Genomic DNA, 26,846 nt, shown 5'->3' with positions numbered 1-26,846 from the left:
CACACCAAGAGACCTGATTTAATTGGTGGTGGAAATGACCACGGGTTTTCAGAGGCTTAAGAAGCCTCCAGGTGGAGTTCCTGTTGTGGCTCACCGGTTACAAACCCGACTGGTATCCATGAGGATGCAGGTTCGATCCCTGGCCCTGCTCAGTGGGTTAAGGATCTGGCATTGCTGTGAGCTGTGGTGTAGGTTGCAGACATGGCTTGGATCTGGTGTGGCTGTGGCTGTGGTGTAGGCCGGCAGCTGCAGCTCCTATTCAAACCCTAGCCTGGGAATTTCCATGGGTCATGGGTGTGGCCCTAAAAAGCAAAACATTAAAAAATAAAAATAAAAATTGAAAAAGCCTCCAGGTGATTCTAATGGCCACAAAAGATGAAATCTGCTGGCCAAAACTTGAACTCCCCCCATTCCTCCCTCTGGTCTCTTTGGACACATTTTTTCCCCCCTGTAGCTATTCCCTTGATGGGCAGCAAGACCAAGGCAGAAGAGACTGGGCTCACACTTGAGCTGGTGGCTTGGCTCTGCTTCTAAGAGTAGAACCAGCCAGAGGAAAGACTGTAGCTGGTCATGTTGCCTAACCTTCAACCTGAACCCCCGGCCCCGCCTTTGCTTTGACTTCTCCGACACACATTCCTGCCCCCCAAGAACTTACCAAAGAAGCACTTTTGATTCAAAGAGACTCCCAAGGTGGCAGAGAAGGCAATGTCTCCCCAGTTCCCAAGCGGGGCTGCCACCATTTAATTCTAAACAAACCCCTGGGAGAGTGTGTTGCTTGGCGGGCAGCATCATTTCTGTACAGGCTGAGCCAAGCTGGGGCACTGCCTGCAGGACCGAGAAGCCTTCGTGGGACACATCGGGGCCTTTTCTCGGCAGTCTGGCCGTCCCTTCTCAGAGGCTTTCTTGTTGTGCTTTGCAGGCAGCTTTTGGTGGGGCTTTCCTTGTCTCCTTACCAACCTGGAGACAGTCTGTCCCCTGAGGCGTGTGAATGCGGATGACGTACCCCGGTTTCCGGTGGCCCCGGGCAGGCTCTGTTCGTCCCCGTATCCCAGGCTAACGGGCAGCCCTTGAAATATTTGCTCGGAGAAGGAAAGGTTCACTGGTTGCAGAAGGGCCGTTCTCACAGTGGCAGCTCATCCATCATTTTCCCTTTGTTCCATTTACCATAAGCACATTCAATTCCCCCTTTAATTAAGAAGCCGAAAAGCACACGATGAGGCAGAAATACAGCCAGCGTGAACCTGGGTAAAAGTCTCTATGCCCTTGACAACAAGGGCACCTTGAGAATTTGGTTTTGCTGGGCCGTCCCATATGGGGGAGGCAGGACGGCAGGTGCAAACTGCCGGACCTAAGAGTGGTCCCTCTCTCCTGGAGTCTGAGCTCCCAGTCAGTCAGCAGCACTGACTGAACCCCCACACATGGTGGAGCCGTGGAAAGCTCTAGGAGACATCAACAATGCGTGCCTTGGGGTGCACCCTGACTCCTCGGAGCCAGCGTGTGAGGGTGTGTGGGTGTGTGTTCTTCCTGAAACATATATGAGGTGATCCTGATACCAGAAAGATGATACCCGAATCCGGGTTCTTGTTCACAGACGTTGAAGAGGGAACTCTCTGAACACACAGACAACAAGCAAGCAAAGTCTTTATTAAAGGAAAACAAAAAGTTCCCACGGCTTCTGGGGGCATAGAAGAGCCCCCTTCTCTATTGTCCAATAGGGATTTTTATCTCTTAAAGATGGGGGGGCACCAACGTGGGGTCCAGAGAGATGTGGTCTTCTCCCATTGGCCTTGCCCAGTTACCTATATCAATCCTTGTCCAGTAGGGGTCTTAGGGGTGAAAATGTCCCGTCAGTCTCATGGTTTTTTTGTCTTTTTCTTCCCGTAAACGGAGTCACAGGGGATTGGGGATTACTGTCCATCTGGGTGTAGGCACACTCCCTACAGTAAACAGGGACTGTGGGGATGTTTCTCCCTGGAGCCCTTAAGCCACACATGTTCATCAGTGGCCACATCAAAGAATGTATCCAAGCCCATGCTCCTTCACTGACTCCCTGTGTTAGAATTCTGACTCAATACCATAAGCCTCATGAATCCACTGATTCAACAGCTTTTGAGTCTCTACTAGTGCCAGTCGCTGCTAGATTCTGAGAGAGAAACAGAAATGAACCGGACAGGCTTTAGACCCACAGACCTTACAGTAGAGCAAAATGGGGAAAGACAAGTCAGATATAGTGGAAGCCTCGTCCTTCACTGTGCCGTGTTCTGGGCACTTGACATTCTTTAGTTCATTGACATCTCACAGTAACCCTTTGAAGTGGATGCTTTCCAAGCACCGCCTTCTTCCCAGTTGAGAACTTGAGGGGTTTGAGGCTGAGAGGTTGAGAGCCTTAACCGGGGTCGCCGGCCCCTAAGTGGTGACGTCCTTTCTTCTATTAGTGCTTCCATCCATTCCTTCCTAAGAGCATCATCGGGGAGGCAGAGAGAAACGAAGGGCCTGAGGAGGAGGGAGACACTGCCTCCAGGTTCCAGGGATTATGGAAGACCTTGTTACAGATCGATACCCCCGAACAAAAACTCTCCCTCCTTGTTGATGAGGTAACCCTAGAAATGCCTAGTGTGAAACAAGAGGGGTCTTGAAAAAAGAGAGGGAAAGAATGAAGAAGGAGGTAAGAGGGAAAATAAGAAATTTGAGAGAGATACAGTGCGTTGACAGCAAGCTGGTGAGTCCGTCAGCTTGTGCGCTCCCCCACTGAAGTTACTTAGCATTCCTAAATGAGTGTTTCCCCCTTACCCACTACAACCCACTCTTAATCTTTAGATCAATTTACCAAACACTCTAATGATAAGACTGATGGTGAAACCTCTTTCCTGAGTGCCCTGCAGAAGCCTGGGGGAATGTTTTGGATGCCTGCTCTGTCTCAGATCTTTGAAGACAGACTCAGGAATTCCCCACCAGGGAGGTGCCCCACCCTGCCTTTAGGAGCTCACAGCCCTATCCCAGGGCAAAGAAAGGCACCTGGAGGTCTTCAAGATGAATTCCCTGCCATCCACTGCTGCCATGTGGAAAACGTAGAATCCCTTCTTGGTTGCGTTCCTTGGTTTGGCTTGGAGTCACAGTGTCTTTTCATGACCCTTGTGCAAGTTAAAAAATAAAAATATATTTTGAGCGGACGTTTCCATTTATGATTAGCCAAGAAGATCCAAACCCTCTATTACCTGCCCCCGACCCCATCCCATTTTTCTTAGAGTAAACTCAAAGCCTTCACAGAGGCAGACCTGCCCCACAGGCTTGGCATCTGCTCCCTGTTGCCTTGAAGTCCTGCATCATCAGCTTTCCTATCTCATCTGGCATTGCTCTGCTCTGGATCTCAGGATCCAGGTATACTGGCCTCCTTTCCATTCCATGCACATGCCAGGCATATTCTCTTCTCAGGGCCTTCACACTAGTTGTTCCCTCTCCTGCAGTGTTTGTTCTCCAAATGTCAATGTGACTCTTTCAGTCCTCACACCTTCTTTGCGGGGTGGGGGTGGAGGGGGTTCCCCGATTGCTTCATTTAAAATTGCAATTTCCCTCCCTCCTATTCCCTGTCTGTGATTTGGTCTTCAAGGGCACTCATCCCCTTCTAATAAACGAATAATCTATTTTTTCCCTTATTTTTTCCTTTCAAACTCTTACTCTTAAAATGTAAGCTTCATGAGGGAAAATCATAGGTGTCTTAATCATGGCTGGGTGTCCAGTATAGTTTCAAACACGATGAAATGTTCAATAAATATGAACAAAAAGTCTTTACCTGATCTTAAAGATAGAGCCGGAGTTCCTATGGTGGCTCGGCAGGTTAAGAACCCGACTAGTATCCATGAGGATGTGGGTTTGCTCCCTGGCCTCGTTCAGTAGGTTAAGGATTTGGCATTGCCTGTGATCTGTGGTGTAGGTTGCCGATGCATCTCGGATCTGGTGTTGCTGCGTCTGTAGCGTAGGCTGGCAGCTGTAGCGCCCAGACTCCTAGCCTGGGAACTTTCATATGCCTCAGGTGCAGCCCTAAAAAGAAAAAAAAGAAAAATGGAGCCAAGTCAGCCCAGTAGCAATGAGCGTATCTAGCTTTCAGAGCTTGGTTTCTAACATTATCCTCCATTAAAAAGAACCAGGGCTCTTTGGAGAAATGGTTGATTCTGGGACTTGGAAGGAAGTATAGCTGGACCTGTGTGTTGACATCCGCAGATTCAATAAACGGCAGATTCACAATTAGTTGAATCCTCTAATTAGTAGAGTTGACACCTGGAGGGCCAACTATACTAATTACTGTACATGAGGAACTGTAGCATCCACAGATTTGGGCAACCAAGGAGGGGTGTGGGGAAGTCCTGGAACCAATATCCCATGGACACCGAGGGATAACAGTTTACAAGATGAGCCTGGAGTCTCTTGTAGTGCCAGAAAGTAAGGCAGTACTTAAAACACAAAAAACAAACCTGCAAATAAACAAACAAACCAAAAGACCCCTACATTGATGGGGGTGTGTCAAAGAGACACAGAAACCAGTTGATAGGGTTCCCAATGGCCAAAGCTGGAACCATTGGAGCAACAAAATAAATGCAGTAGTAGTGAATTATAGCCCAAAGTATAAAATACATGTATGTGAGTCCACACTGATATAAGTAATGCGGAATAAATAAATAAGAGAAAAGAAGAACCCTTGCGGAAGAAGTGCATGTTTATGTAGGTATTCTATCATCAAGGCGGGAGACCATCAGTTCCTGCTCTTTAACTGTCGGCTGGACGGAGTGATTGCCCTCGAAAGAAGACAGTATTGGGAGTGGGGCGAGAGGGAGAGAGAGGGAGGGAGAGAGAAAGGGAGAGAAGACAGCAGAAAGTTCTTCCCCCCAACCGCTGACAAACGTGACTTGAGCCTGGTATTCAAGGTCAAGGTCAAGGTCAGCAGTGACACATGGCCATGAGCATGGGTGGCCTTTTCTAGGAGATGATGAAAACGGCACTTCACCTCTCTAATCTTCTTCCCCCAAACTCAGAACCCGTCTAATCGTGAGAAAAAAATTCGACAAATCCTGATCGAGGGACATTCTATGCAATACGTGAGCAGTCCTCTCAAAACTAGCAAGGTCCTCAAAAGGAGAGCCTGGGGAGACTCGGCAACGAAATCTAACGTGGTGCCCTGGCTGGGATCCGGGACAGAAAATGACAAAGGAAAACAAAGGCGGTCTGAATCACCCGTGGACTTCGTTAAAGGATGGTATCGACATTGGTCCCTGTTCCAACAAATGTACCACATGATTGGAAGGCATTACTAACAGAGGAACCTGGGTGTGTGCGATCTTTGTGAGTCTTCCGAAAAATCCAAAACAGTTCTAAAAAAATAAAGTCTGTTAAAAAAACAGAGCCAAGTTCAAATTAGGTAGGAAGCCAGAAAACCATTATTATATCTTGAATGCGTCAGCTCCAGTTGGAAAAATGCCAGCTTTCTGAGCATGATTACACGGTCAGCTCTATGAATCTCCTGATAGCAAACTCCTTTTCAATTTAGAAACGAGGTAAATGGTCATTTTCCCTCCCACCACCTTTTTTCCCTTTGCTCTTTGTATTGTAGCCTTGAGGAACTTTTTATACTGCTCCTATTTTCCAACGAAGGCAATAATGAATAATTCTCCTTTTTATTTCTCAGACTTGGTGTTAGGTACTTTCCTCTGATAATTTTTCTTTTATTAATAATTTATCGTAAAATTGTTTTTTGTCTCTTGTATATAAAATCGGAGATGGGTCTTCATCTTCCTAGGGGGCAGGCTAACTCTAGGGAAACTTGCAATCTATGCCTGTGTATAATTTTAACCTAACATGTTCAGTATAAATTGTCTATATGCTCTCCCTAGGTGAAATTTGTTCTTATAGAGAATAATAATGCAATGACTCGCTGTGTCATAGTTTTGCTCCAGTGTCCACATTTTCCTCTGGAATGAAATTCATCAATAGAAAACTGAGTATGTACTAATAATTAGTCTGTTATGTTTTAGATGCTGAAAAAATTCCCATCCAAACAAAGTCTTTGGCTTTGGTTTCTCAGCATGTGGCTGTGACTCAGTTGTTCTCCTTTGATCTCCTATCTTTAGTACTTTATTTTTTCTGGGAGAAAAAAAGTGTAACAGGATTGGCTTCCTTCAGGTTTCGTCTTTTTTTTAACCATCTATTTTAACTACACCTGAGACTGCCAACCTTGGGCTTGTTCAGCTTTTCCGGGGTGTGAAAACACTGTAAAATAAAAATACTGGAATTCAAGGGCAAAACCCGGTGGGGGCCCCACTCCCTGTACTTCCAAACTATGTGACCTCTGCCAGGGGATTTCACTGCTTCAAACCTTGGTGCCTTAGCTTGAAAAATGATGCCTGTACTGTCTCTCATGCCCACCTTCCGTGTTTGATTGGGAAGAAAATAAGATAAAAGATGCAAAAATTTCACACAGACCACAGGCACAAAGTAAAGGCGAATAATCCGAAGTAGAAATATTTTCGTTTATCAATATGTTGCCTTGTCTTACAGCTTTTCTAATATAACTTTTGGTTCTTTGTAACTGACCTAAAACACTTGTATCTGCTGTGCCCAGTCTTTTATTTCACCTTCCCTCCACGGCTGGCCCTTCTCCAACCTCTGGTTAGCTTTTCCTTGAAGATCTACTTTTCCCTGATTTTTTTTTTTTTTCCTGCCCATCAATTCTTTCCATTCAGCAGACACACTAAGGAAATTTCTTTCTTGGTTTAGATATTGATTTCACTTTTCTGAGCCTTGGTCTCCACATCCATTAAATGGGGGTAAGAATAAGGCCCACCATGTTGGGTTGGTTGGGGCTTTGAGATGGTATATTTGAGGGGAGAGTCTCATAGGCAAATATTTGTGGAATAAATGAATGGATTTCCTTCAGTGGATTTGCAGGTACCCTGTGCCCTCTGGGCAGCTCATTGTCCTGGTTCTGATGGTGAATCCCACTCTTCACCACCTCAAGAGGGGCCATGGCCAGAGCCTGCTACACGGGCATGCAAGGAGACCACATGGATGATGGCGAGAAAATAAAATCTATCATCTAGAGCAGTTCCTGATCAAATGCTTTCCTTTATGGGGGGGAGGGGGTCAAGCCTGGGTCAGCTCTGTCAGAAAGAGCATGTTGTAAAAATTCGGAATTGAAGTAAGGGAAACTGTGGGAAATTGTGTGCATCCCCCCTCCCCCCTCCGCCCATCCCAGCTTCTAACTGCGTACAGCCTATGTCACTGATCTGATGGGGGTGACTCAGGCTCCTGAGCTCTGCCTCTGCTGTGGATACAACGTGGGTGTGTCCTTTCAGCATCATCAGGAGAAGGGCTGAGCTCTGGGGAACTTTTCTATTAAACCTCCAATCAAAAGATCTTTCAATAACGGTCAAAGTCAGACTTGTGGAGTTCCTGCTGTGGCACAGTGGGTTAAGAATCCAACTGCAGCAGTTTGGTCACTGGGGAGGCACGGGTTCAATTCCCAGCCTGAGGGCAGTGAGTTAAAAGGATCCTGCATTGCTGAAGCTGTGGCGTAGGTCACAGCTGCAGGTTGGATTCAGTCCCTGGCCTGGGAACTTCCATATACCTTAGGTGAGGCCATAAAAAAAAAAAAAAAAAAGTAAGACTTGTGTGTGGTAGCCCAGCCCCAGAGTTAAATGTGGGCCAAAGTCACTGTGAACAGCAGGAAGGAAAGGAGAGAGTGGCTGGAAGGAAGGAGAGAAGGAATGGTGACGTAACCTTTTCTGAGTGTGTGACATGTGCCAAACACTAGACTAGGTCCTCCCAACCTGTTACTTTGGGGCTTATCCTCAGTATCTCAGCACTAAATTCCATCTCATCGGGATTGTTTCTTTGATTTCCTCATATGTTGCATCTGACTGTCTACCTACAGAAATACAAGGGGAGTTCTTTTAGGCTGTTGCGATGTTTTCCCTAAGCACTCTATGGAGACAAAGCCCAGGGCACCTACAGAAGGGACTCGGTAAGCCCATGAGGACAAGGGAGAGGATGCCTAGCTGTTGCCATGATGGAGTCCAGGGCTCTGACCCCATGGAGTCTGCCTAGGCTCTCCCCCGCACAGTGGGACCTCAAGATGCTTTTGCTTCCTTTTAAGGATTTATTATGATGAGGGAGATCTCTAGGGATGCTAGGAAATGCTTCTAAAGGGAAGTCTTTTTCTTGTCTGGATTTTTTTTTTAAGTATAGTTGATTTACAATGTTGTGCCAATTTCTCTCTACAGCGAAGTGATTCAGTCATACGTACATATACATTCTTCTTTAAAATATCATTTTCCATCATGGTCTATCCCAGGAGATTGGATATAGTCCCCTGTGCTGTGTATAGTAGGACCGTGCTGTTTATCTGTTGTAAATGTAAGAGTTGGCCTCTATGAACCCCAAAGACTTTTTCAGTATTGGCTCTTTTCATGATCCCTGCCTTTCCTGGGGTTGGGAGGAAGACCTCTCATCTCCAGTGATTTTTGAAGCTCTCATCCTCTCTGGAGAACATGCAGTCCCCAGATTTACTCCCCATGTCACTATGGCTTGGTGACCCAAGCCTTTGGTCAGATCTTATTCTCCCACATCTTTTCACATCGCCACAGTTCGTGGGCACCCATGTGGCTAATTTTAGATCTTCTTGAGGTGGGGAGACTCTGGGACATGCCTCAGTGCCTGTATGGTATTTGTGTTACGTGTATGTTTCATTTATTTCTCTGGAAAACTCCATGCTTATCCAACAGGTGCCATAAATCTTTTCCAGAATGTCACAGCTTGGGTTAAGTTCAGGGCTATTAGACTGCAAGGGCTGTGTTAGCTCAATCAGACTCTGTCTTGATTCCTTCTGTGCCATCCCTGCTAGGAGTGCATTGCAATTGAAAACTGTGGCCTGCCTTTCAATATTCTCTTAGTTTTCTGGCTGCATCTTTGGGACGCTGGGATGCAACAGGGAGCAATAAATAGCTAACATCAACCTCCTCGGCAGTATCTGAATGGGTAGAGTTTGAGGACGTTTGAAAAGGCTCATTCAAGCAGCATGTGACCCAGAGATACCTGGAAAAGAACTTTAGTAATATTTCTGAATTAGATTGCAAAGCTCAATATTCGCTAAGCCAAAAGTCTTCTTTCTTCCTCCCTCCTTCTTCCTTCCTTCCTTCCTTCCTTCCTTCCTTCCTTCCTTCCTTCCTTCCTTCCTTCCTTCCTTTCTTTCTTTCTTTCTTTCTTTCTTTCTTTCCTTCCTTCCTTCTTTCCTTCCTTCCTTCCTTCCTTCCCTCCTTCCTTCAATTTAACAGAGAGAACGTCAAAGCATCCACCAGCCAAAAGGTGGCACTCGTCATCCACTATTCAGTTCCTTCCCAAGCGAGACCATCTCTACGTGTTCTTCTGTTCCTTCTATTAGTTGTTTCATAATAAAATATTATACCCTCATCCTCTCCTGGTAAAACACAGCAATAAAACCGACCTTATTCTCTGGGCTGATCCGTGTTTTGATATACGCCAATCCTTATCCCTCTGGGTGGACAATGCATAAAGTAAACTGTTTGTATTTTCAGTGGAGCTTGGCTTATAGCTCGGCGTATCTATAAGACTGTGCCCTAGAACTGAGCACCTTTATTATAAAATCATCTCTGACCAGATCCAAGATTTTAATTTGTCTCCAGAGGTTGCCTCTCTCAATTTCATAAACCGTGAAAACACAGCTGGAGCAATTTACAGACTGTGGAAAAAGTCTTGAGTATTTTAGCTGAAGTACTAATTCAAGGATCACGCTTTGTTATTTCCTGTTTCATTGTTGTTTGTAAAACCAGTTAATGGGCAATGGGCTGTTTCAAATTTGCCCAGCCCCGCCATACTGTTTCGTGCACCTCCTGGCGGGGCATGGGGCATGGCATGAATTGGGCGCGAGCGTGACAGAAAAACAGCATTGATTTGAGAATGAACTTGAGAACGCATCCATGAGAGTGAAATCAGAGCAACGATGTGGAAAGAGCCGGGCTTATGTTTCTTGAGTTATATGAATGTGAGGCCAAGGCTTTTAAACAATCAAATCTTCCTCTGCTATAATATTCACCAACCCCAAATATTTTTTTCGGATATATTTTCAGAATCTGCACTGGGCTAGTCACTACAGAGGCAAGGAATCTTTTGCAGCCTCCTGACTTATGAGAAGCAACGACATAGAGACAGAGGGAGAGCAGTGTGCCAGCACAGGGGAAAAATATAAAGCAAAAAGATGAACTCCAGGGATGCCCCACTCACCTAGAATTTGGAAATCTAGAAACCTCAGGTATCTAGGACACAGGCACAACAGCAGATATAAGTTAACGGAGTTCCGGGACACTGGTGAAAAGCATTACCATAACCCGTGAGCATTTTTCTCTACAGGAATAAAGCCTATAAGGGTTTGAGGACTTTCACGCCTGGTGTAATACACATTAGGTACCCAGTAAATATTTGAAATAGATGGTCAGCGGAGACAAGCAGAACCTGAGGAGGGCAGGCTTACTGAACTCGATGCGGTAAAAGGATGCTATGAACGGACCAGGCAGTGGAGGGGACAATTGCCTTGAACTCCCGAATCATCTCTAAAGCCACTCCTAGAATAGCATGATTAAACAATGCAGGGTTTCCATATAAACATTACTTGTTGACAAAACATGGAATTAACTTAGAATGTCCTGTTCCTTAAGATTGCAATGTATGTGATACGAAGGGTCAAGATTCGAAACAACTCTTGCTGTTAAAAGCACATGCTCTAATTATTTATTTTGAATCCTTATGATCGGTCAGGAACTGAACTTGATTCTCAAATACAGTGGTAAACAAGGTATCTGAAATGTTCACTTGCATTACCTATTTTGTATTTTTATGGTGCAAAAAAGAGACAATACATTTTATTAGAGTTCCCTTCATGGCTCAGTGGTTAACGAACCCAACTAGGATCCATGAGGATGTGGGTTCCATCCCTGGCCTCCCTCAGTGGGTTAGGGATCCAGCATTACTGCGAGCTGTGGCATAGGTCACAGATGTGGCTTGGATCTGTCATTGCTGTGGCTGTGGTGCAGGCCATCAGCTGTAGCTCCAATTCAACCCCTAGCCTGAGAACTTCCATATGCCAAGGGTGTGGCCCTTAAAAAAAATCAAAAAACAAAAATACATTTTATTATACGTATGAAGAGCAAGTGGCTTTGAGAAGAATTGATCCAGAATACTTACAGCTCTAGATCAAGTCCTCTGCAAAACAGTGATCAGAGGAACATATGCAGTGCTACATCAAGCTTGATTTTGATTTTTTCAATGAAAATTTTTAATTGAAGTATTGTGGGTTTACAATGTACTATTAATGTCAGGTGTATAACAAAGTGATTCCGTTATCCATATATACATATATTCTTTTTCAGATTCTTTTCCGTTACAGATTATTACAAGATGTTGAATATAGTTTCCTGTGCTATGGTAGAAGTTTGTTGCTAATCTACTTTATATATAGTAGTTTGTATCTGCTAATTCCAAACTCCTAATTTATCCCTCCTCCCTTCTGCTTTGGTAACCACAGATTGTCTTCCATACCTGTGAATTCGTTTCTGATTTATAAACAAGTTCATTCGTATCGTTTTTAAGATTTCACAAGTAAGTAATATTATATGATATTTGCCTTTCTCTGACTTACTTCACTTAGTACCATATTCTCTAGGTCCATCCATGTTGCTGCAAATGGTATTATTTCATTCTTTTTTATGGCTGAGTAATATTCCACTGTATATATATATGTACCACATCTTCTTTATCCATTCCTCTGTTGATGGACATTTAGGTTTCTTCCTGTGTCTTGGCTGTTGTACAGTGCTTCAGGCTTGACTTATTATATGGATTTGTCTCTACTGGCAGGCTTTCATAGACCTTTCTTAGAGGGTGTGATATCCACTAAAATAAGAGAGAAATTAGGCAAAATGCTAAGAAGCCATGCCCCTCATCTCTCTTATAGTATAGAAGAGCTGCTTTATGAAAATTATCTTGTCTTTCAGTTAGCTTATGACCCCAGCAGATATTGTGACTTCTAGTACTCTCTAGGTTGGGGTGAAAGATCTCAGGGGACTTGGTGTGAGGAGGATGAGTGCCACTGATTAAAGTAATGAAGTGAGGTGACTTTAGTTCCCCTAATCCAAAATGTTTTCTCACCAAGATCTAGGAAATATTTCTAGAAAGGCCCATTTGGTTAGGTGGGGACAGATATTCAGTAGTTTGCTTTACCTCTTTAAATGTTTAAGAACAAGACTTCAAATAGTGTTCCAATTTTATTAACATACTCAACCATTGATTTCCCCAATCATCTTAGCAATACTCTTAGCACACTTGTAGTGTTCTTTATTATTTCCATTGACTTTTAGAGGTAAAATTAAGTTGTCACTCAAAGGATTTGCACATTCAGCTTCAGCCCACATTAAGTCACAGAGCAAGCTCAGGACAATGTGTACCTTTAGATCTTTCACTGCTAGGGCCCAGCTTTCCTGAGATTCTACAAAATCTACACATTTGCTAACTCTAATTTCACAGCTTCCAAACTAGAAGACAATCCTTGGTGCCTTGAGTTGGTTTCTTAAGTGTAGATTTTTCTCATCTTTATAGGCTGACGTTGAGTTTTCAGAATGTTCTTTAAGTGGAAAAGTCTGGGTTTCTCCAACATCAACTCATTCTTGTGTTGCAGAAATGAAAGAACATGCTGCTTATCTAAATTTTTAACTTTCCCATCAGTTTTCATAGTGATTTTAGGATCTAGCCTAATCTCAGGACAACTCCTATAGTAAAGGGATTAGTAGTTTCTGCACTGCCGTTCTAGGTCATGCCTCATTTCCAGCTGTTCCAACTCAGAGAGATTCAAGAAAGAAATGCCCCTATTCATGCCACCAAACTAAACTCGTGAGTACAACTTATTTTCTCTCTACAAAGTTTTTTTTTTTTTTTTCTTTCCCCATTGACCATGCTAAGTTCAGACAGATCGAAAGGTCACTCTGGCTTCTATTTTGAACATACATTATTGTCCCCAAAGATGAATGAAGTTCCAAAGCTAGAAGAATCCTAAGCCAAACGTGGTTAAAATAAGTCTACTTCTAAAATGTTCACATATTGATTTGAAAACCTAAATAGAAAATTATTTCTGGATTACTTATTCTATTGGTGGGACAATTAAGAGTCAACTGTATGTATTTTTCTGAACCACTAGTCCACCCACACTGTCCAGATTGTTTTTAAAACTATGGAAATTTCCAGGTTGCATTTTCTTTGCTTGCTTCCGTCAACATTTCTTTTGCCCAAAGTTTCTTTTGTGGTTCAATTTTTCCATCTTTTTAATATAGACGGTTGATCCCAGCTGTAATTGTGCATGGTTATATACTGACAACCCACAGAAACAAACATCAACAAACAAAGTCTTTTGATAGGGTGATGTCATCACAATTGGAGTTTCAAAAGCAAATACCAGCGAGCAACTTGGACACCTGTGTCAGCTCTTTTTAAGTCCTCCCTCCCCTCACCCTCGATGATGAAAGAATTATCTTTACTGAAGGTGGAATGCTCTGTTGACACCAGCTCGCCTAGTCCCAACCCTGGAAGATCAATTTCATGTCAACTTGTTTAGATTGATACTGAGGCCACCTGGGCTTCAGCTGTCAGGAAACCCAGCGCTTTGCTTAAACAGCAGGCAGCTATCAAAATAGGGAGGGGAGGGCAAGAGAGAAAGAGAGGGAGAGAGGGAGAGACAGAGTGTGAGGGTGTCTGGCTTACTATTGGCACACATTAGGGCTGGAGAACTCTCTCAGGTCGGCTAATGTTGCCATTACCATTCGTCAGGTGTACAATCAACCTGGAGAATAAGGATAATGGAGCCTTTGTAGGTTTCTGGATCAACATCCCAAACAATGCCACCGCTGTTGGCGGGTTAGAGCCGCAGCTCCCTGACCCTTCTTTCCTCTCTTCTCAAATAAACCCCTACTCCTCCTGCCTCCCAGGAGCATTACATCAATCGGTATATTCACTTTTCCTCAGTACGACCGCTGGTTATGTGACACCGTGAGAGTCCCCGTCTTAATAGCTGCTGTATAGAAACAGCTGCTGGAATGATTTTTCATGTTGTTCAACCTTGTGTCCAGCATCAGAGGATGGAGACTTTGTGCATTTTTGGAGAGACGTTTCTCTTTTGTTTTACATTTATTTATTGACTAGAAAAAGTGAATGTCATTCACTGTGAAAGAAAGAAGGAAAGAAAGAAGGAAAGAAAGAATAAAAGAATAAAAGAAAGAAAGAAAAAAGAAAGAAGTGGGGGGTTCTTTTGAAGTTTGTATAACAGTCTTTTTATTCTTTCATTTTACATTTTTTTTTGTAGCTAAAATCTTTTAAAAATTATTTATTTTTTATTAAAGTACAGTTGATTGACAATGTTTCTTCAATTTCAGTTGTACAACAAAGCGACCCAATCACACCCAGTTCCCTGTGCTGTACAGGAGGGCCCCATTGCCCATCCATTCCAAATATAACAGTTTACATCCCCAAACCCCAAAATATATAACAGTCTTTTTCATCACTTTCATTTTAGCATTAAAAATGGCGCCTGTCGTGTCTGCTTCCATGATGAAAAGCCAGAGGGCAAATTGAGCTTGGCTGTGACTGTTCCTTGGGCTGCCTCTGCCGTGGACTTCCTCAGGAGGCTCTGCTCAGTGGTATTTCTTCATCCCATTCCATCTTCTACCCTGGCTCCATCTTCTCCTTCCTTTTGCCTCTCACAAGTCCCTCCCACCCTTTTTAAACCATGATGCCAAATCTAGAACTCCCCTGGAGGGATTTATTTTCCTCTCTAATAGTCCAGGGGAAGAAAATGGAAGTAACTAAAATAGTAGCATCCAATAAAGAAAATCTACCTTCTTGCTCACTGTAGCCAAGACTCTCACATGGCAAGTCTGGGAATATGATTATAGATTTCCAACACTCAAAAATTAGAACCAACATTGGACTGACAAATGGACAGTGGACACCAAATTACGTCCTTCAGTTTTTCTGTATTGTAGCCCAGGAAGAATTTTCCAGAGCCCTCAAACCCTTGTTTGGAAAATACATGTAATATAGTTGAAGTTTTTCCAACACCAGGAAGAACCGATGACTTCTTGGCAGGGCTTCATTTCCAGAACATGCACTTTTGCCTCCACCTAATTTTTTTTGCAAAGGGGATTGGTTCATTCAAGGGAGGCTAGCATGGTATAGGTTTTTAACAGTGCCACTTCCCCAAGCCTTTCCTCAGGGCTTGGAAGGTTTATAAAGAGGTAGTCGAAGTCTTTTCTTACACACTTAGACATCATTTACCAACAAATATCTTAAGACGTAACTCATTGACTTAAGTTAATGGCACATCTTCTTTGTGTCTAAGACAAGAGAGAAAACTTGGAGGTGCTGCATCCCATAGGGTGTGTTGTGTGTATGTGTGACTTTTGTTTGAATCCACCACTGTTTGGGTTTAAAGACAAACACTCCTAGTATTTTGTGGTTCTAATTGTTTCTTCATGGAAAGATATTTTGGGCCCATTTCTGGGAGGCTCAAAGCAATGTATCTCCACTGGAGAACACTTTATCACACCCATTTTACAGCAGGACCCAGCAGCAAATTAAAATTTTTTCACAAAGGATTTGGTCAACGTAGCCAACTAGGTCTCTTTGAGGCAGCCACCTTATGAAATGTGTAAATTAGCAACTGATGTTGAACATTGGAATAAAATATGTGAGAAACTCAATGTGGGCATTCCCTGGCGGCTCAGCAGGTGATGAGATCTGACGTTGTCACTTCAGTGGTACAGCTTTGATGCCTGGTCTGGGAGTTTGCATAAGCGTGACCAAAAAAAAAAAAAAAAAAAAAGGAAATTCAATCTTCAGTATACCCAGATAGTCACTTCATGAACACAATTGTTGAATGCTGGTCATGTTTATTTAACAATGGGGAAAAAATGTCTTATAAACTAGAAATCTAATTTTGATGTTGTCTTAGAGTAACCCCCTAGATCTTAGATATGGGATATGTGGAATTTTTTTTTTAATGTATTAGTTGCTGCATAAGAAGGAAGATTCAAAATATAGCAACTCCTTGGGTACTTGTTCACCATGCATATGTGAGTGGACAAAAGAGCAAGAGCTAGGAAGAGGCGGAAAGGAGGCTGGGGGGTGGCGGTGGCAGGTGGAGAACAAGAGGGAGGGAGAGACTGGTTCATTATTCAAAGCCTTGGGAGTCCCTTGGTGGTTCATTTGCTGTGAGGAGCCAGAAAACAAATCCATCCTCAACTTTCTTCATCCTGGAAAATTTTTGAAAGCTGAGGTTTCTCTGCTGACTGTGCATATGTCCTTTTATCATGTGTTTGGTTTTTCAACATCAAGGCATTTCAGCAAGAGGAAACAGTTACTTGCAATTAATAAACCATCCTGCCACTACTCTTTGTTCGTAACCATGTGAATGCTTCTGTGTGGACGGACAGTAGAGAGCTTACCCATTAAACAGCTCTCTCCACCAGCTTCCCAAGGCTGTTTCTGCCCCTCCCTGTGTTTTCAGCTCTGCCCTGACACTAAGGGTGTGTCTGCTGACGGCCAGGTCTGCAGAAAGGCACCTGCATGAACACACCGCATCTCAGGTTCATTCACCAACGGAGACTAAAGATCATTCTTTCCAAGGCCCTGTGAAGAGTTTCAGCTTTGATGCCTGTAGATTAGGTGACTTATTTTCACGAGTTTTAATGGCTATCTCCTTGTGTAAAGTAGAGTGATGGTGTGCAAAGAAACATTCATTGATTTTAGTGCCCTGAGGGCTTATTTGGAAAACAGCTGGTCCCCTGCAAATTGCCTTGGTTGTTTGAGTCTGTGTTGGAAGCTTAAGGCCTAAGCAGACATAGAATGAATTGTAAGTCCCTTGAGGGCAGCAGTGAATCTTTCTCGTCTTTGTGTTTCCCATGATTGAAAACAGCGATGTGCTTGGCCATGATGCCTAAACATAGATATAGTGTAAATAAAGAGATAACACAAACCAGTACATTCAAGCTGGGCTGCCATCACCTAAAGAGAAGGAATATGCTCTTTCCCATTCCTTTAAAAATTTTTTTTTTCATTTTATGGTCACACCCATGGCATACGGAGTTTCCCAGGCTAAGGGTTGAATCAAAGCTGCAGCTGCCGGCCTACACCACAGCCACAGCAATGCCAGATCTAAGCTGCATCTGCAACCTATGCCACAGCTGGTGGCAACGCTGGATCCTTAACCCATTGGGTGAGGACAGGGATTGAATCCACAACTTCATGGACACTATATTGGACTCCTAACCTGCTCAGCCTCAGCAGGAACTCCTCTTTGCTGTTCTTTTGTCTACTTCCTTTGAGCCCTTCCCGTACATTTGAAGCCAGCAGGTCAACACCCAACTTTCCTTCCTTTCTATTATCCTGGGGAAAATGCTCAAGAACTAAACTAGTAGAAAACACACACAAACATCAACCTGGATGCGTACTGAAAGCACAACTCAAACTCTGAAAAGTTCTGCCAGTAACTTACCTGGTTTGTTAAGTTAAACACTGGCTATTTCTCTAGGATGTCCAAAGAATATTTATTTGTGGGAGACAGGCATTTTCCTAGCACAGCCTAACCAACAAAATTCCCAAACAAAAGAAATTTGTGATTATTATAAAAAGTTAAGGAGTTCCCGTCATGGCCCAGCAGGAACAAATCCAACTAGGAACCATGAGGTTTCAGGTTCAACCCCTGGTCTCGCTCAGTGGGTTAAGGATCCCGGCATTGCCGTGAGCTGTGGTGTAGGTCACAGATGCGGCTCAGATCTGGTGTTGCTGTGGCTGTGGTGTAGGCCAGCAGCTGTAGCTCTGATTAGACCCCTAGCCTGGGAACCTCCATAAGCTGAGGGTGTGGGCCTAAAAAAAAAAAAAAAGACAAAAAGACAAAAAAAAAAAAAGTTCAGCAAATATAAAAATATATAAATATGACAGCAAAAATTACCCATGCTCCATCCACGTATAATTCACCACTGAAAGAGCATGCTGTGTGTTACTGCAGGTTTATTCTACAGATAACATATGAATGTCTATCCATCCTTCATCAGCATCTATCTCTATGTAGCATATTACGCACATGGTTTTTTAACTTCATTTTCCCCTAAACATTACAGATGTTTGCCTCACCATTTAATGGCTTTCTAAACAGTCCAGTAAATGAACATATGTAATTAACTTAACCAATTCCCTACTCGTAGACATCTAGGTGGTTTCCAATACTAATATGCTTTTCATACTTTTAAAACATTGAAAATGACACTGGAGCACACAAACAGGAATACAGAAAGTTATCCTGGCTGAATCACAGCCTCAACATCTATTTATAATTTGACATGACACTTACATATTAAAAAAGTGAAAATATTATGATAACTGAAAACTTAGGAAGAGCTTCCATGTAAATTGGCAGATTTATTGTACATAATCAAAAGTATAGCTTACTCACTATGACCTATAAACAAGTCATTAAGTACTTTTATAAAAGTATAATTAGCAAATTTATAAGTGAGGTAAGAACAGAGAAAGAGCATTAATTAATTGGGGCCCAAGCACACAGGAAATATTTGGGAAGTCAAGCTAGAAATCATAGCCTCTGTGTCTATATTCAGACATGTAGAAGTCTGGTCCAAGCGTTTTAGTTTTTATCATTGCCATTAAAATTAATTTTAGGGGCATATTGGTATTTTTTTTTAATGTTCTCTATTTGGTGTTTTTTAGCTTGAAAATGTTTTTTAGCTTGCAAATGTTCATAAATTTTGCAGTAAATGTTATAATACAAAATGAAGGTGTAAAATGTAAAACTAAATTTCCCAGGGCCACCATGTATGGTTGAGGATGTTGTGCACTGCACAAGAGCACCACACTAATAGGGTTCCAAATATACTACAGGTAGTGAAAGTTTTCCTACTTATTGCAATGATTTTTCTAGCAGGTGGAAGTATATTATAAGGACACCCCAACAGATAGGAATAAAGTGTCTTGAATAAGGAACATCTTTCTCCAATGGACAGCATCTCTGTTTTTCCTCCAAACTCAGGTCCCCTTGGCCTGCTAATATATTGCTCAATCAATATGGAAATTCTTCTGGTCAACCAATGCAGTTCTAAATCATTCTTTTTAATGGACGATAAATATCTCGTATACAGCTTATATGAAGAAGTTCAAAGACATAATGGGATGTAGTAGCTACTGATAATTGGTGTTTCCAACAACCACATATATTAAATCATAAGAATTTTAATGTTTGCCATATAATTCAGTTGGCTCTTTCTATAATTGATGCCTCTTCATGGCAGAGGGAGACATTGCAGCTTCCTAAAATACTTTCTAAACCCTCAGAGAATGAGTAAATTGTGTTCAAGATTGTTATAGCATTGAGTATTTCTTCCACGTTCTTTGAAACATTCATCTATTGCTTATATAGGTGATGCTGCTTCATTATAATAAATTAAACTACGTTTTCATATAGGGATTTACTGCTTCCAAGACACCTTCCCACAATTTTGGTATTTGCTCTTCGAAATTACAACACTGTGAGGCAGGAGGTGTTAGACTCCTAATTTTCCCATTCGGGAGGTGGTGGCCTACTTAGGAAGGCAGATGTCTTGCCCGAGACACTGAGGTCCTATAAAGACAGAGAGTCAGGGTGGATACTCAGTTAGTGGTCTTTACATGACTCCACTGCTCTAGAAGGTGAGGTTGATCAGAATCCACCACTTTCGGCTCACCATAGTTGAACAGGGTTTTGCTCTGCTTTGGGTACCATAAAATATGTCAGGGCAGCTATGGGGTCAATGTCCTTTCCTTTGTTAGAATAGTCCCCTGGACACAGTTTTCATTTCTTCCTCCAGACTTCTCAGATGCTATAGGAACACACTAGTCCTAACTCTTCTCCCTAGGCCACCAATGTCCTTCCCCACCACACACTCAGACACGCACACACACACACACACACACACACACACACAAAGGCTAAATGAATCCATCAATGATATTAACTACTGAAATGCAATCTCATAGCATAACAGACCGTTACTTAACGTTAATCAGCAATGCACCCTGGTTCTTCACATCTTTCCATTGTGCATCTCTTGTTCTTGTCTAGACCAAGTTCATAGCTGTGGTTCTTTAGGGCTATGAGCATGCCACAGTTTAAAGATTTTTTTCATTAACATTTAAAAATAATTTCCTATTGGGAGTTCACATTTTGGTGCAGTGAAAATAAATCCGACTAAAACCATGAGGTTGTGGGTTTGATCCCTGACCTCGCTCAGTGGGTTAAGGATCGGCATGCCATGAGCTGTGGTGTAGGTTGCAGACATGGCTTGGATCCTGTGTTGTAGGATCCAAGCTGTGGTGTAGGCTGTGGTGTAGGCTGACAGCTGTAGCTCGGATTCAAACCCCTAGCCTGGGAACCTCCATATGCTGCAGGTGAGGCCCTACAAAGCAAAGAAAAAAAAAATTCTTATTGTTGGACACAACTTTAAAGAAGCCACATTGTTTCAGCTTCTTGAAGGGAGGAGAAGGTAGAATCAAACCCTTTCTTTAAGACGGCCCTTTCAGGTCACGTTATTTTGCCAACATCTGAAAGATACCACCACCAACAAAAAGCAAAGCATTTCCCTTCTTAAATGAAATAGTGCACAGTTGGAGCTCTTTGTCAGGAGCTGGTAGGTCAGGTAACTGCACTCATTTACATTTTAGCATTACAGGCAAAAGAATAATGAACCGGTTAGACCCTATGAAGTAGACCATGGCAATCTGCAAGGATTAACGAATTAATTAGTGATTTCCATCCATTACAGTTTTATTCTGTGCCTTGGAAGCTCTTTATTTCAGCCTTTAAAAGTTCCAGAGCAGGGCTGTTCATTCAGCTTTCTGAATGGCTGAATAGAACAATAAGATTGTGTAACCACTGGGACGAGTCAGTGCCTCCTTCAAGGGGATAATGTAGCTATAGAAAGGCCTTTTCATCTTTTAGCAAGGGCCCATTATGCCTATGTATCTCTCTTCTATGCTTTATGAAAAGGTTTGTACAGTAAATAATGACTGACTGTGTAGTAGTTCTTTCTTCTTTTGCCAAGCTCTTTTTAGCTTTGGCAGCAATTTTGTTTTCCCTGTCATCATCTAATGTCTATTTATTTTACATTGCTACAAAGCCAGTGAAATTCCCTTATAAATCCCAGGTCATGAAGACGAAGCTGCAACCCGATTCCTTTTATTAAATGTCTCCAGTGTCCTCTGCTTTTTCTAATTAGGTTCAAAGTGGTCAGTGGCTTGCAAAGGCTCTGGGCAGGAATCAAATCTGTTTGAACAATGCATTCCTAAAGGCCGTGCATAATGGATGTTTGGATTTAATTAGAAGACAGGTATCAAAAGTCAGACACTCTCGGGATGCGCTGGGGTCGTCACCACCAGGGCCTTTTCCTAACCCAGGCAGCAGCATCGCAGGGTTGCCCTCCCTCTGTTCCTCCCTCCCACGTGCATACGATTGGCAGTAGGGGTTTAGAGCTTGGGGCCATTACTCACCACTGGTTTTCCCGAGCTGGCAGTTTTCTTTTGTCAGCACTGCCACAGCATGAAGGTGAGAACAAGAGACTGTGAAACTGAAAGGGAAAAGATAAAAGGAGAAGTGTGCCGAAGAAAAGAGAGGCCCTTTGACGGCTCTGTCAACCCAATTTTTCCCTCTTCTCAGCTGCAGGCATGTTCTGAGGATAGATGGGCACAGGCACAGCTGGTACCGGAGAGCAGCTGTGGTTTCCATCTGGGTACCATTTAGCAGCAGATAGATTTTTCAGGCTCAAGTCTCCTCCCATCGTTGTGGTTAGAGAGGGAAAGTGAGCGGCCCCGTCGCGTTTTCTTCCACCTCAGACGCTATGGTTCCAAACCCTCGCCTCTCTCTCTGGTTGGCTCGTTATCAAAGAGAGAAGGATTTGATGGTGAGGTGAGTGGATGGGGGGTGGGCTGATGAGAGCTGGAGGAACTTGGCACCAAGCATCTCATGGAACACATTACCTATTGAGCTCTCCGACCCATACTTCTCATAATGTTGCTCATTCCTCCCCCTCAACCAGGGGGCCATCAGGAAAGACGGCGCTTCTCTGAGGAGGAGGTGTGTCAGCGTGCCTGCCTGCACGGTGCTAAACAATGGGTTGAAATGTGGAAAATTCAATACGTTGACCACCATGCTTTTTCGGTTGGGCTGGGCTAAGAGCCTAGATTGGGTCACTTCTCTTTACCTCTAGGACAGAGTTGACATGAAATGCCAAGACAGCTATCTTGGCCAAGAGGATTCTTCTGAACAAAAATCTTGGAAAATACTGTATATTTGAAAAGTTTTTGTAAAACAGACTTTTTTTTTTTTTAATTTTTTCTTCTTTTTTTCCACAGCATATGGAAGTTCCCAGGCTAGGAGTAGAATCAGATCTGTAGGTGCCGGCCTACACCACAGCCACAGCTACTACACCACAGCTCACGGAAATGCTGGACCTTTAACCCACTGAGCGAGGCAGGGATCGAACCCACATCCTCATGGATACTAGTTGGGTTCATTACTGCTGAGTCATGAAGTAGACTGTTTGATTAAAAGTGTCCAAAAATCCCATCTGCTAATATTTCAAAATATGGACCTTGATGTTTTTCAGCTAGTTGAATCAGTGTGCCATGGGCACTGACTCAATTCATGATTATTTTGGAGTGGATTTACTCGACGCATGGCTGTTCTGCAACTCGTCCACCCCTGTGACGGGGGCATCTTCGGGGATCAAACAGGAGGCTGATTTCATGCTTTTAGAAGATTTGGGGGTGCTGGGGTGATTCTTCATGGTGAAATGCTTCTTTTCAAGGAGGCAGCCCCTATGGGGTGCGAATGGCCCCAGTTCTCTTATGTCATTTGAGACCAGAGGTGTTTCATAAGCATTCACAAGAATTAGCAAACGTGACCCAGAGAGAGATTGCGATATCTTTTCTGGCAAACCAAGTGTCTTTTTTCTTGCCAACATGGACATTTTCCAGCGTTGGCCCCGGCTCTTTGGCTTTCCTAGTGTACTCAAGGTCACTGTTTCTCTCCCTGAGGAGAAACCATCGCTGAGAAGCACAGTCAAAGTTGATTTTATTTTGCCCTGATTTTATTATTGCCCTTTTACCTTCAGAAGCGCAGAATGCATTTTAGAACATGTTCATAAGTATGATGAAAGCATACTTGACGCTAAGCTGGAGTTTAGAAGGAAGAATTCAATGGGTGGGACGGGGTGGGGTGCTGTTGGTGGGATGAGGCGTGTGAGGGCCATACGCAAATGGACCATCTGGAACCGTGCCGCCCAAGAGACATGAAATGCAAGCCACAAGTGCCATTTTACATTTTGTAGCAGCCATGCTGAAATTATAAAAAGAAACTGATGTAATTAATTTTAATAATTTATTTTATTTAGCCTAATATAACCCAAATAATATCACTTGGATGTGTAATTCATATAACAATTACTTTTTAACATTTTTTAAGAAGTATAGTTCATTTACAATATTGTGCCATTTTCTGCTATAGAGCAAACTGACTCAGTCATATATATATTCTTTTTAAAAAATATTTTTATTTTTTCCATTATAATTGGTTTACAGTGTTCTGTCAGTTTTCTGCTGTACAGCAAAGTGACCCAATCACACACACATATATATATTCCTTTTCTCACATTATCCTCCATCATGTTCCATCACAAGTGATTAGCTATAGTCCCCTGTGCTCTACAGCAGGACCTCATTGCTTATCTACTCCAATTGCAAGAGTTGCATCTATTAACCCCAAACTCCCAGCCCATCCCACTCCTTCCCCCTCCCCCTTGGCAACCACAAGTCTGTTCTCCAAGTCCATGAGCATGTAACAATTATTAATGAGCTATTTCATCTTTTTTACGTACTCAATCTTCAAAATGAGGTGTCTTTTATATTTACAGTACATCTCAACTTGAACTTGCCATATTTCAAGTGCTCAATAGTGAGGTGAGGCCAATAGCTACTATATTGGACGGAGTGGATCTGAAGGAAACAGACAAAGAAGGGACTAGTTTATATTGACCACTTCTATATACAAGGCACTGTGATAGCGATGAATGTACATCATGGTCAGCCTTCACACCCCCCTTGTGAAGTGACTGTTATCTTAATTTTATGAATTAATTTATTGTTCAAACGGGAGTCCTTGTGGAGTGGTAGGGGGCTTTTATTCATCACTCTAGGACAATAGGGTTACCCTGGGGCTGTCCCAGGCAAACTGGCATGAACAAGCAACAAGGGAGAGTGAATTAACTAATTTGCCCAAGATCGCATGTGGAAGCACAACCTAAGATTTAAAGCCTGATCTCTTTGTCTCAAAAGCCCACGCTTTAAATGTGCTTCTGGCATCCTTCTGGAATCCTCCCTTGATGGTTTGGTTAACCATGCAAAGTTGGAAGCATTGCTTTCAAAATTTGCTGGCAGCATAGCATGGTTCTCCATGAAGCACAAAAGACTCAGCTGGTTTCTGTTCTTAGAAAGGTCCCTCCTAAGGAAGCAGAACATGCACAGAGGCTGACTACATACCTTTCCTTTTTAGATGTATATTAATTATGACCACGCTTAGTAATTAGATGAGCAGCTGGCTTAGACCCCCAAGCTGTGCCTCTGTGGTGGCAGGTGTGGGAAGAGGGTTTTGCAGATCTTTAGCAATTTTCCCTGAAACGCTCTGGTTGACTAAGTTCTTGCCCCATTGGGAAACATGTCATTGGAATCTGTTCACAGGCATGAAAGAGGGCAAGAAATGGAAACATTTGACTCTACTTTCTCCAGCTCCCCCTAGATCTCCAGAAAAATGGAATTTTGCCTCCAGTGTAAATGAGTGGGTCCTCTGATCCTTGATTGGTGTTTCTCTATTTTCTTGTCTGTTCCTGACATGACCTTTTTCTCAGAAATCCATACATTGTCCCCTTTAAGTGATAGCTAGAATGAATGAGGGCTGCAGAAAATCACAACACAGCAGGAAAAAGATCTGGGAATACTGCTGATAATGAGAGCTAGCACTTACTGAGAGATTACTGTGTGCCAAACACTGCTTGAATTGCTTTATATTTATTAACTAATTTCATCCTAACAATTAGACCAGGAGATAGATATCAATGATTACCCTATTTTTACAGATAAGGGAGCCCACTCAAAGACTTGTCCAAAGTCATATGGCTACTTAGCACCAGAGCTTGGTTTCAAACCTTTGTTTGGCTGATTACAAAACACTCATCTGACACTGAGTGAAAATCAAACCCACCTGCTTTCCCAAGACCATTACCTGGAAATAGTCCATAGTGTGCTTTTGCCATATTGTCTATTAAATCTCTGTTGTCCTGTGATTTCCTGAAAAACATGTTATTAGAAAATTGAATGAAAAAAGTAACTTTGGGGTTTGTGTTTCCTTAATGGTGCCAGTTCTTGAGAGACACTGTGGACACATTCTGGGCATTGGTAAACACCTTTCTATCCTGAGGGTTGGGTAGCGTCTGGCTTGCGTCTCAGTATGGCTGGCAATCTCATTTAGGAGAGAAGATTAGCTCCCTTTCTCTCTGTCTGTCTCCCTCTCCACTTCTTTCTAATTTTCTATACTTGAACATTTTAGAGGTTGATGAGCAGTGCCATTTTTCTTCTCATTTACCTTCTCCTAGTAAAAAGGTAGATTATCTAAGTTGTATGATTATAGATGTTTACCACATTACTCAATTAGCTGCTGACAAGTGGGATAACAAAATAAGGCCCCTTATTAAAAAATACATCCATTTTCCTCCCGCATTTGCTGTCAGGCTGCAGGAGGATGCCCAGGTAAAGCCACACAACAGAGTGGTCTCTGCTTCCCTGTTCTGGAATAGCACCTTCTTGGACCCTTTGGAGCACAAAGGAGAGATGTGAGCAGAATGTCATACACTGGGGTTATTTTTTATGTTGGACATATTTCAGAACTGCTTGCAACTTTAATGTGAGTGGTTTGGTACTGAGTTTTATATTCTAATTGGCATTAAAAAAAAAAAAAAAAAAGGTCTTTCCCAAAGGTTGAATTAGCCAAGGGTCTTATCTGTTCTTTGTGTTAATTGTTGATAATGAGCATAAAACACAATGGCAGACACTGACCAAACTCTCATATTGTCCCCAGCTGCAAAAGGGCTGGGTCTTCATTAGATGGTAAAAGTAGAAGATTAGATCCACTGACAAGCAAGAGCTAGCAGGGCAGTTCCAAGTTATGCTCCTTAACGGCATGAGGTGGGTCTGCAAAATGTCATTGACAAGTACCCCCCGAAATAATCTTCCTCATGTTCAGTCTTTGTAGGAACCCAAGAGCTGGAGGTGGGGGAGGAAATAAAATAAAAATTGCATTTACAGGCCTGGAAAAAATAGGGGATTATTATCTCCCTCTTAAAACCAACTTCTGAACCTGAAGTTGTATTTCTTCCAGACTAATGTTTTACTTAATCTTTGATCATTATAAATTATTCTTTTTTATTTCTTACTTTTTAGAGTCCTAGTTGAAAAAGTAGCTTGGCAGGCTGTTCCACAGGAGATTAAATGGACCTATTTATTGAAAAATACTCAAAAGTAAAAAATCTAAAGTGCCTCCCATTGCACTCATCAGAACCCCCCAAGTTCCCTGCGTGGAACTGTCTGTGTGGAATTATGGGCAGAATCAAGTAGCCACCTCTGGCTTCAGCCTCAGCTTTCCACATCTCTTA

The 26,846-nt window shown here is 42.7% G+C and overlaps 1 protein-coding gene across 3 annotated transcripts in view; it reads left to right on the top strand.

Moving 5' to 3' along the window:
• LOC110255627 (uncharacterized) overlaps positions 1-26,846 on the top strand; it is a 315,724-nt gene that overhangs the window by 165,689 nt on the left and 123,189 nt on the right. The window contains exons 3-4 of one of the 3 annotated variants that reach the window (XM_084979143.1): positions 12,866-12,945; positions 14,618-14,741. The exons of 1 other annotated variant lie outside the window; for it this stretch is intronic. In XM_084979143.1, the coding sequence (XP_084835269.1) occupies positions 12,866-12,945; positions 14,618-14,741 (204 nt within the window). The remainder of the gene's footprint in view (positions 1-12,865; positions 12,946-14,617; positions 14,742-26,846) is intronic. One more of the 3 variants, XR_014817324.1, reaches the window with a different exon arrangement.

The sequence above is a fragment of the Sus scrofa genome, chromosome 10, assembly GCF_054392235.1.
Source record: "Sus scrofa isolate SSC_HxYL_T2T_F1_AM1 chromosome 10, Sscrofa_HxYL_maternal_Yorkshire_Landrace_v2.0, whole genome shotgun sequence".
NCBI lineage: Eukaryota > Metazoa > Chordata > Mammalia > Artiodactyla > Suidae > Sus > Sus scrofa.
The sequence above is the reverse complement of the archived record's forward strand: the minus strand, read 5'-3'. Positions and strand labels throughout refer to the sequence as shown.